Source organism: Octodon degus, unplaced genomic scaffold, assembly GCF_000260255.1.
Source record: "Octodon degus isolate 3935 unplaced genomic scaffold, OctDeg1.0 scaffold00095, whole genome shotgun sequence".
Lineage (NCBI taxonomy): Eukaryota > Metazoa > Chordata > Mammalia > Rodentia > Octodontidae > Octodon > Octodon degus.
Genome location: NW_004524671.1, coordinates 6989906 through 7001990, shown reverse-complemented (window position 1 = coordinate 7001990; position 12085 = coordinate 6989906). Strand labels below are relative to the sequence as shown.

Below are 12085 nucleotides of genomic sequence, written 5' to 3'. Positions count from 1 at the left end.
CAGAGAAAGAACTGTCCATGGCATGGTAGGCAGGAATCAGAGAGTGTTCTTTCATGTGTCCTCTTTTGTGCCATGCAGGCTACAAGCCTATTCGCTGAGGTACCCACACCCAGGGTGGGTCTTCCCTCTTGAGGAAACCCAGCACCCACACTGAGAACTATATTAAACTGATCAGGGCACTCACCATTATCATGCACCCTAATCCAGCCTCACCTCTAAGAGTATGAGGCTTTGGGGGGGGACATCTAGATATTAAATGATAACAACATGGAAGGACATTAGGTAGTCAGGGGAACAGCTGAGATTTTCTCTGACACCCAGGGGTACTGAGGTCTCATACCTTGTAATAACCACCTTCCCCACTCCTGCTTCTACCTACACAGTACATGCACAGAGAGACACAGATAGACAGACAGACAGACAGACAGACACAAACACACACACACACACACACACACACACACACACACACACCACTGCCTTCACTTTCATGTGCCACCCTCCCTGAGAGAGGAAACCAACAAATTTGTCCTGCCACCTGTCAAGTAAGGAAGCAAATTCCACTTTTGCCCATTCACTTGAAGCAGAAGCAGATGACCCAAGAGCAATGACCACCCTACATTGGGACGAAGAATCTCAAGTTCTGAGCCTGACTTGGTGAAACTGTGCTAGGAAGAGACCCCATCTAACAGAGTTGTACTCATTTCAGACAGACTTGGACTTCAGGGTCCTGGGAAGAGAATACCCATAACTCTAGAATTTTCTATAGCAAACTTTTGGAAGAGCTGGTTTTTCTGGGGAAAGGGAGGCTATCTTCAAGGAGATGCTGATAATAAAAACTAACTTGTATAGATTGCATTTTGCAGCTCAGTTGCTCTGAAAGGTCATTGTTCTTGGTCCACAGGGTCATTAATTTTAGTTGCCTCATTGCCATCCACATATGTAGCCAATCCATTCTTCAAATTCCCTCAGGAGTGATAGAAAAGCACAATTTGGAATCCAGTCTGACAAGAGTTTAAATGATATTCAGAGCATTAATATACTGATGCCTGAACTCTTTTTTTGATCAAATAAAGCTGATATTTACTAGCTATCCTCCATTATTTTCAGAGATTTAATGATATAACACAATTAAAGTACCTAATAATCATAACTAAAATTTTGCCATCAATTGTGCAAGATGCTTTAGGTCTGTTTTCTCATCTGGATTCCGCCACATCCTAGGAGAGATTATTATCCACACTTTACAGAAAAGGAATGTCAGGGAAATATGTACTTGATTAATTTCAGACAGCTGGAGCGAGGAGCCAGAAATCAACCCCAGGTCTGGATGCCTCCAAATTTTGTGCAATTACCCAAAATAGTGCTTCCTGCTGTGCAGACACAATACAGGCACGGTGCAAACTAGGTTTCTCATCATTATTCACACACTTAGGCTGTTTGAAAAGCACAGTTTATCCACTCCCAATAAAACATATGGCAGCCTGACTAATGAAATGCTTCCCCAGTGGCCAAGACTCTGTGGTCTCCCTGGTGCAGTGGTTCCTATGGACTTGTCACTATAGGAACCAGCAGATCTCTTAGAAGACAGCACCCACGGCTGATGGATGCGCTGTGCTAATGACAACCCAATTAAAGAGTAAACTGTAAATTACCAGAGCAGGGGCCAGCTGCTATACAACAAGAGCCCTGTGACTTGGAACTCAATTCTTCCTCTTTGCAGAGGTTTCTTTTTTCTCTGAACTAGCGATGAGGCTGAAACATTTGAACACATGAAGGCAGGACAAAAGCAAAGGCTTTAGGAGTACAGGAGAAAAACCTGAAGAGAAACCTTTCTGGGCTTTGTACAGAGAAAGAGAAGGCAGGTACACTGATGGTGTTTCTTCCCACTGGGAAGCTCAGTGCAGAAAGTTGTCACTACCCTACCTGAAGGCGGTTTTAGAACAAGTTATAGCAGCTGTTCAGGAGGGTCTTCAAGTGTTCACAGAAATGAAAGTGGATGATAGTACCTGTGGGTTTCAGGACTAACATGATGACAGGAACTACTTTGATCCTAGTAAACTCCATGAGAAGGACTTGCTACAGGTGATGATTGGAATCTTTTAAAAGTCCTCTGAGTTCTCACATGTGTGATTGTGGGGGTTGTGGGGATGCTATACACACTAGTGAGCCCTCCCCTTGCTGAGTTATGCAGCAAAATGTGCTACGGAAGGTGGGACTTACTTGGAGGCGGGTCACTGGGTCATAGCTGGAATGGTGTATTGTTGTCCCTAGCTTCTCACCTATCTGCTTCCTGGCCACCACAGATTGAGCAGCTTTCCCTCTACCATTCCTTTCTGACTTTCTGTTCCTATCTTTGAGCCAATCAACCAGCCATAAGCCAAAATGAACCTCTGTTCGTTTAAGGGGTAAAAATTGGATGTTTTGGTCCAGAGACAAAAAACTGACTAATCCCGGCACCACCTACACCGCCAGCCCCGCCCCTGGGCACACTGAGCCAGCCACTGAGAGTGGGTGTGGTGGTACACACTTGTAATCCCAGTTTTGGGGAGGCTGAAAACAGGAGGATCACTATGAGTCTCAGCTGTGTAGTGAGATCCTGTACCAAATGCATAATAAAAAATAAGAAGAGGAAAGTGACTCAGACAGGGCATTAACCTACAGCCTCTGACACCTTTGTCTAGTTCAGAAGTGTCAGGAAGGCTCTGAGGACCATTCTCCTACCTGTATCACATCAAGAAGACCACAAATGGAAATGGCATATTCCCTACGGCATGATGGCCTTGCTCCCATGGGTGGCACAGAAGTGCTCCCCATGGATGACTTTTACCAGTAGGAACATTACTCAGCCCTATCCCTCCTGCTAGCTTGCATGACTCAGGGAGAAGCCCCCACCTCTTGGACTTCAGCCTCCCAAGCACTCACTTCCTCAGTAAGTCTTTTAGGGGTGACCTGAGTTTAACAGTCTATGATGCTGTCCAAGAGGTAGATAAGTTTGTCACACAAGTTATGGTACCTTACAGCTGTGACTGGGTATGAAAGCCTAGATGTCTCCTCACTGTGAATATGACAGACACTGTGCCTTTGTTTCCCATGAGAGTTTCACAAATGCAGCAAATGTTCGGGGATAAAAATCCAAAGTCTTGTGAGTTAAAAAGACCGAGTGTACTAACAAAATCTGTGAAACTTTGCGGCTCACACAAATTCACAGACAGAAGCCGGGGAGATGGCTCAGTGGAATAAGTTCTTCCCTGGCAAGCTCAAGGGCCTGAGTTCGATCCCTGGTTCTGCCAAAAAAAAAAAAAAAAAAAAAAAAAAAAAAAAAAAACCAAAAAACCAAACAAATTCACAGACAGCCCATTCAATAGACTCAAAAAACTTTACCCAACTCATATGGGCAATAAATGGGTTTCTATCTGTTGTACTCATCTTACAAGAATGTTTCCTGGATTTTTCTCAGCCACAGTTCAATGGCAAGGTTTGTAAATGTATTTTGTCTAATTCCAGATTATAATCACTCTTTGCTCTTTTATTGCCTTGGGTGTACGAAGTCTTGGAACTAACTCTTTCATGCCTCTTTTTCTTAACTAACAATGATGTTTTGAGATATGTATGATGTTTTGAGATATGCATGCATTGCAGGATTGCTAAATTGAGCTAATTAGCATATGTGCTACCTCACATACTTATTATTTTTTTGTGTGGTGAAACACTTAAACATCTACTCTTTTAGGGCTTTCCAAATATACAGTACACTATCATTAACTATAGTTACTGTGTTATGTACTGTTCACTGGCATTAAATTCCTCCACATTGGTCCAGCCAGATAGCTCAGCAGACTAAAGTGCCTGCTTAGGCAGGAGCAGGGGCTGGGGTTCAAGCCCCGGCTTGCTGTGTCAGCCCCACCCTTGCTGAGAAGGTTACTGAGATTGGGCATTGCAGTGCACGCCTGTAATCCCAGTGCTTGAGAGGCTGAAAACAGAAGGATCACTATAAGTTTGTTCTGCGTAGTGAGACCCTATAGACTCTGTGCTAAATTTAAAAAAAAAAAAAAATCCTTCACACTGCTGTGCAGCCATCACCATTATGCATCTCCAGAACATTTCCATCTTCCCCAACTGAAGTTCTGTACTCATAAAGCAACAGCTTAGTTGAATACATTGTTTCAAGATGTTCAATCTCCTTGAGCTTCAATATCTCATTTATGAAAGGGACTGTTGTCTGAGTGAAGCATTATGTGTACAGTGATTGTAATATGTGAAGTTTCAATGAATGGGAGCTTGTGCAGTTGTTTCACCACTGCTGTATTCATGTGTACTCACTTTGGATACATTATCTTTACTATCCTGACTGGAACTGGGGCCACCAGAAAAGTGGCAAATAAGAGTCAACTCTTAATTCTACTCTTTGGAGAATATGTAAAGTTGAAGAAAGCAAAATAAGTGTATGAATCCATAATTGACAGCTGCTCCTTTTTGCAGTAGTGCCAACCCCTGGGGGGCAGAGGAGCAGACTGAATATTTGAACAGATCACACAGTTCCATGCCAATACCTGGGAGGGAAAAGCAGTGGGAGCAGGGAGGACATCTTGTCTACCGGAAGAGCCCATGTGCACTGCGTTACAGAGGTAGTGGCCCCCGGACACTTGCAAGCTGCAGGTGAAAGGTTCCTTTCTAGCTGCCTGTGTTCACTCTGCTTGTCGAGGACCCTGAGGAAATGCACAACAGAGTTTCCCATCAGTCACATATCTCCCATGTGTCCTTCTATTCCCATTATCTCGGAAGGCCTCCCAGGCCTCAGTTCAACTGACTGGCACCCCAACAAAATTAATGCTTTGGTACCTATCCCCAAAGGCAGGTAATTCTGAGTTTGTTGGTTAAATACTAAGTATTTTCCTGTTGAGGAACAAACTCATTGGGTAGCCTTTTTAAAATTGCAGTAAAATACACATAGCATAAAATTTAATATTTAACTACTTTTAGTGTGCATTTTATTGACATTAAATACATTCACACTGCTGTGCACCCATCGTCATTATGCATCTTCAGAGCATTTTCATCCTTCCCAACTCGAGTTCCTCACCCATAGAGCAATAACTCACCACCTTCCTCTTTCTCCAGTCTCTGAAAACCACTGCTCCTCTTTGTTCTTATGACTCCTACAACCCTGAGGAACTTCATAAAATATTTGTCCTTTTCTGAGAGGCTTATTTCATGTAGCATAATGTCTTCAAGATTCAACCCCATCAGAGCACGTGTCAGAATCTCCTTCCTTTTTAAGGCTGAACGGTTGTATAGACTTTAAAAATGCTGCAGTCTTTGTTGATGGCCTCATATGTTAAGCCTTGCTATTAAACTTTATGCTTAACAAGGCTTTAAAGACTGACTTATTTCATTAGCATATAATTAGTTGAAAGTGTTGCCGAGCATTTATTGCAGCTGATGGAAAGTAATAAATGTACGATTTTTTTCCACGAAAATTATCTTCACAGTGGTATAATCAGTTGAAATTACATATTGGAAACTTGGCAAAGAGATTGTAGCTTTTAATTAGAACTTATGGAATTATTACGGAATTATAGAATGTTTATAGAATTATTCAATAAAGTCACCCTATGATTCCTGACATTTGTATAATAAGGCACATAAGCGAGATTCAGCCAGAATTCTAAATATAATTCAGTACACAAAGTTGCCCAATAAAATGACCAGGTCAAGAACCATGCACCTGAATTCTCATTAGTTGTTATTCCTGGCTAAAAATACACATTAAGCTCATATCACAATGCATTTACTTATGTGTTTATTAATTTAATAAGGTATATTTTTATTTGTATAAATTCTACAATAGATCTGGTTTTACTCAATAATGAAATATTTATAAGACATAAAAACAATATAACATTTCTTTCTATTCTTATCATTCTTAATATAAATATTAACTCATATTAATTGTATAAATTTGTGGGTTCCACTATGACACTTCCACGTATGACATCCGACCTTTCTTCATCACAGCATAGCTTCCTAGTGTGAACGGCGTCTGGCCATGAAAACCTAGCAATTGTTATGTTTTAATCATATCCAGTGCCTGGGATGATATAATCCACATTCACCACTGCTACATGACTTCATAGGGTTTGTATATAACTCAGACTTGTTGATGACCTTCTGCAATGTTATCCAAGTGGGACAAGCAATGGGAGTTATTTGTACCTTCTTAGATTTACAAATACCCATTTTTAAGTCATGTCTTCAACTTTCAAGGTGTGGCTCTTAGCTCCCCATGTGACCCTACATCCTTAGTGGCCTTTGAACTCATGTAGATTAGGACAAGAAAGGAGCTAAAAGAGGAATGGAAAATTTGGGATGGAATGAGAAAGATGATTTGGGATCAGGGAAAGAACATAATCCTGGCTCCTGACATCTCTCCTAACAGTGACTTTTCCTAAGAATTTTGTGTATCACGCCTGTCATAAACATTCAACTTCATTGTGCAATGAAGACAGATGACAAGAATTTGCTGCTCCAGCCACTCAAAAAAACCCAACTCCCCAATGTCCTTGGAATCTGATTTCTTCAGTTCCAAATGTGCAGCGGAAAACTTGTGCCTGTAAGGGCCGGGGGCAGTTGTTTATGTAACTAATTGGACATCTACATAAATATGAGAATGGGGGCAGGTCTTTGTCTTCTCATCTGCTGTGAGCCAGAGATTACTTGGAAATGAGGAGGCATGTGGACTGAAGAGTCACGTAACTGTCCTTCGCTGACTCTTACGTAAGCTTCAAGGTCATGACTTTTTTTCCCTCCGCCATTTTGTTTCTAAGAAACAGAAGGAAAAAAAAAAGTTTTAAGAGTCACTTATCAGGGAAGAAAAGGACTGTGAAAATTTTGAGGTTAGAGGAGATATTTTGTAAGTCTAACAACAACAGGAGATGTGAAGAAGAGATTGAAGACAGAGGGATTGGCCAAGAAATAACCTGAGGAAAAAAGATAAACACCATTGACAGAGAGCTGACAATGGCCAGGAGAAGAGATCCACCCTCCTCAGAGACTGAGGAGATCAGTGAGCCTTCAAGGAAAATACAGAGAGGAATTCTGACATTGAGAAACAGGGAGGTGAAGGAATTCAGATAGCTTATCAGCAAAATAGAAGAAATAATTTGCTCCTTCAGAGCAAGAATGGATAGAACTTGAGTTTGAGGGTGGTTTGACCTAGACTGAGTGAGGAACTGAAGGAAGACCTAAAACAGGAGTGAAAGGGTGACCGCATAGGTGTAGGGAGCCCCTGTGGGAGTATAGAATCATAATGTGTTTAGAGATCTTGCAGATAGGCAATGGTAGTGGCCACTGTGTCTAAGGCAGCCCCTTGTGAATCTAATAGAGATAGGACTTTTAGGTAGATAGAGAAAATACACAGCCAAGATATTATTGCCACCTGCTAGCTTATGGACGCCAATGAGAAGGCAAAAGAGAATTTTAACTTTCCACAGTAATGCCCGAGGTTGCTTTACCTGACCTAGCAGTGTGTCATCTGTGATTATAGCAAAGCCTTTGGATAATTCTCAGGACCACCTATGCAGCTGTTGACTTAGCAGAGAAATGTGGTTTTAGTTTGAAAACCTGTTCTAGTGCTACATGATAGGGATTGAGGTGAGCAAATGTGAGGAGCTAAAAGAACCAAATCACTGTATTTTTGTCTGTGAATGCTGACACCAAGGCACAGATAGCAATGTCTTTGACTCTGAACCTCTAAAGACTTAGCAAAGTTCAGTGCATGTGCTTGCTCTTCTGTGTTAGTCTTTATTTTTTATTTTATTTTATTTTTTTTTTCTTTTGCGGAACCAGGGAATGAACTCAGGCCCTTGCACTTGCCAGGCAAGTGCTTATTCCACTGAGCCATCTCCCCAGCCCCCTGTGTTAGTCTTTAGATTAAGAAAGTAGAAGGAAAAAAAAAAAAAAAAGAAAGAAAGAAAGTAGAATGGTCCTGGGTAGCATGTGAGTTACAACTACTTCCTTATAATCATTCTTCCCATGAATCTTTGATAACCTAATTCATGAGTCTCCAAAATCTCACCTAGTGACTGACATATATGTAAATGTTTAAAAATCATCCACAGAATGAATGAATGAAGAAAGAAGCTATGCTGTGAGCCACTTTTCTCTAGAATATACTTTCTTTGGGTTTTGAAGTCTCTGTGACCTTTTCCAATTTCCCGTCCCATCCAGCATACACATTTGGAAAGACCCATCAATGCATCCAACTCTATAAACACAAATATTTTGTCCTGGCCCTTGTAGGCAACATCTACTTCTTCCCACGTGGTCTGTGCTGGATCTTCTTTTCTTAATTTTCTGGCACCTGGCCTATACTCATACACTCAAATTGTTTTGCCTCCTGTAACAACAATGGAAAAAATAATAGCAAGGGCAATAACTAAATTGAATAGGAGAGGCTGAACAAATAAAAGGAAGGCTGCACACATATGCTTTGTGCCTTGTGATGGTCTAAACCTGAAATCTCCAGATCTTGCTGGACAGAAGTCATAGATGTTTTCCTGCCCTACAACAGCTGATTACCAAGATTACTAGATCATTCAACATCTTCACATGAGTTAATAAAAGATGTCCACTTGAGAGTCAGGGGCAGCAACACCAGTACGTGGCGAGGGGTGACAAACAAAGGCTGTGTCTCAGTTGCTGCCTGACCATTTAGGTGGTAACAACTCTCATACCTGCATTCTTTATCCCTGACAGATATATACTCTCTGGATCCTAGGTCTCCACTACTAACCTAAGAGCCACAGCCCCCTTCTAAAATTTATATATCAGATTCCTGGCCCATTCCGTACCTTGGTAATCATTAAAAGACTTAGCAGACTGAGTTCAAAGTGTGCAGAGTGTGCTGCTGTGAGCTGTTTGCTGGTTCTGAGTGTGTCCTTTTCTCCTTCAGTTAGCAAACTACACAGAATGACTTCACAGACATGAAAGGCTTTCCTGCTGTGAGCTCCACCAGTGTCTTCATTTCTATCTTTGTCATTTTTAGGAAATGGAAGGTTTGTGTGTGTTAGGTTCACCTTTCCAAACTGTATACCAGTTCAGGATGGATTTTCCCTCATCCCTCACCAGGAAAGCCTACATTTCCAGGCTTCCTCAATGCAACAAATGAGACAGTAACTCACAGCATCAGCAAGACAGCTTGAGTAAACCATGGATGGGTCACCCTACCTCATCACACCAGCTGCATCTCAGAGTGACAATGTTCAGATGTTTACAGGGCTGTCATAGTTGGGGATAGGGTGGGGCTGAGGAAAGGTTATGACAGCTAAAATCCAAAACTATATTTTCTAAGCATGATCTGTTTCCAAATCAAGAAAATTGGCTTCCTGGATTGGGCTGAAGAAATTTATTGACTTCCTTTGAGACCAAGGAAGGGGAGTATGAATATGCGTGGACAGAAGGGTAAAATTCACTGAGTAGAGGCTAATCTTTGGACTAGCACCTTCAGTGAAGCTGACCTCTCTCTTGCACTTTGCCATGGGAGTAATTTCCTAAGTGCTCCAAAGATATCTGTGAGGCTGGACTGACTTCTATGGCCAGGCTGCATATCTGTCTTTCCTTGGGAATGATAAACTGTCCAGTTAAGGAAGAGTTATCTGACTATTTCTTCATTTTTACTCTTGCAGGGTAAAGTAGCTCATATCTGCCAAATATTAACCAAGATTCAACTCCCATTCTTGACCAGTAACCACACTCCCTCCCACTCAGCCATGTTTAGACAAGACACAGGTGGATTTTGCTCACTGCTTGTCTTGAATCATGACCATAGTGGCCTGAGTAAACCTACAGTCTTGGCTTTTAATGAGAAAATCAGTATGAAACAAGTATAAAGGGGTCCAGTGGGAAGACCCCCATGGCCTTCCCTACTTATATAATCTGTAACACATGTTGGCTAGGCCTAAAATCATGTCATTGCCTCATAACTTTATAAGGTTCCAACTTCTGGGCCACTGGGGAAGGAGCAGTTGTTATGACAAGGTCGGGATTTAGCACTGGTCACTGAGGCATTCAGGGCCTCTTTTCTCCCTGTGTGTTCTCTCCATTGCTCCCAGCAGCCATAGAGAGAACATGGCCACTCTCACACTGACAGCTCAGGCAGTCTCACCATGTAGAAATGAAGTAAACAACTAGCCTCTGTTCTGCAGGAGAATACATGGATGAGCACGGCCGCTGCCAGACCTGTGATGCTTCATGTGCCAAGTGCCGCGGGCCAACCCCGGAGGAGTGCACCAGCTGCTTCTTCACAAGGTGAGTGGCTTCTCTGTGTCTCCTGGGGGTTGGAGTCATGGGTTATAGGAGAAAAAAGGAGGTATAGCTACCTCAGCACACCGAGTGGGCCTGCAAGAAACAGAATCACTTTCCCATGACAGATATTCTCCTTGGCCTGGCCACGGCCCACCTCTATAGCACCCTGTCCCTATGATGCCCACTGCCCTCTGTGAGGAATGGTTTCCTGGACCCTGGGAGGCCTTTCTCATGAATGAAGATGGTGCTTTCACTCCACTCCACACACTCATCTCTCTACCACCACTTCTACCTGCTAGGCAATTGTCTACTGGTTTTGAAACTCAGTTCAAGCGCAAACTGTCTCTGAAGCCATTTCTGACCTCCTCCAAGTACCACCAACCTTCACCCTTTATGCTCTTTTGCTTCACATGAGCTGTCCACAGAGCACAAGTACCTCCAAAGATGTTTGCTCACAAGTACCTTTCTTTATGAGTCCACAAACTCCTTGAGATGCTCTATTTTGCATCTCCTATACTTACCACCATGCTAGCAAAAAACAGGAGGCACTCAATCAATACTGAACTACTGAGTGAACCTGGGAATAGAACATGTGTGTGGTATAAGCAGCTCTGCTAATGCACCAGGCATTCCTAGAAAAGGGTGTGGGAAGCCTGCTGGGCTTTGGGTCAATGGCCCTCTGATTCTACTGCTTAATATTTGTTGGCTGCTGGGAATTAGAATGGATGGCCCTGTTACCACTCAGCTAAAGGTATAGGAAGCAGATTTCTCTCTATACGGGTAAGATGAGACTGCTGCAGTGATGAGGGCTTCACATTTCTATAATAGACAATCCCTTTGCTTCACACAATAGTGGTCTTGTCCTATTTCTTCCTTGGGCCTATCCTTGTGGGCAAGGACTACAATATATTTGTCCTTCCCCCCCCCATATGAATGTATTTTATTGAATCAGATAATGTGTATAATCCTATACATGTATCAATTACCTACAGTCATTATGTGTCTCAAACACAAACTAGAATGGAAATCAGTGTGGAGACTCCTTAAAAAACTAGGACTGGAAATCCCATTCAAGCCTGCTATCCCCCTAAGGGGAATTTTCCTGGAGGAACTGAAAGCATCATATCATAGTGATATATGCACACCTATGTTTATAGCAGCACAATTTGTGATAGCCAGATCTTGGAATCAACCAAGATGCACGTCACATGTGATTGAAAAAGATGTGGTATTTTTATTCAATGGAGTATTACTCTGCTATAAAGAATGATAAACTCAAAGCCTTCATATTTAAGTGGATGCCACTTGAAGATATACTTATAAGTGAAATAAACCAGACCCACATGTGTAAATATCATATTGTCTCCCTAGTATAAGAACTCAAAAGAGGAATTACATATAGAAAGGTACAACACAAATAAAAGGAAAGCGAGAATTTGAGGATTGGACAATGAGGAGTGGGCAAGGAGAAAAGCTGAGAAACATGGCAGGGGCAAAGCCATGCATTTGTACACATGAGATGGGTGGGGCAGTGGTCCTGGGGAACATCAGCAGGTTTTTGAGACTAGCGGTTGCTTAGGGAGACTCTCACCCTGACTAACTGTATATGCTGGTGCCCGTGAGCCAGGCGGCTGCACTGAGGATGGCGATGTGTAATAGAGAGGTCATGCTTAGAGTGCCTGCCATCCTGGTCTTCTAAATATGTACTTCTTGTCATGACATACCATTTATTGCCATAATGTCTCTCAAGTAAAGGTTTTTTTTTTAAGGGTAATAAATG

At 42.2% G+C, this 12085-nt stretch overlaps 1 protein-coding gene across 5 annotated transcripts in view; it reads left to right on the top strand.

Moving 5' to 3' along the window:
• Positions 1 to 12085, top strand: part of Pcsk5 (proprotein convertase subtilisin/kexin type 5) — a 433314-nt gene that overhangs the window by 317795 nt on the left and 103434 nt on the right. For all 5 annotated transcript variants that reach the window (XM_023722966.1, XM_023722964.1, XM_023722965.1 and 2 more), the window contains one exon: positions 10206 to 10308. In XM_023722966.1, the coding sequence (XP_023578734.1) occupies positions 10206 to 10308 (103 nt within the window). The remainder of the gene's footprint in view (positions 1 to 10205; positions 10309 to 12085) is intronic.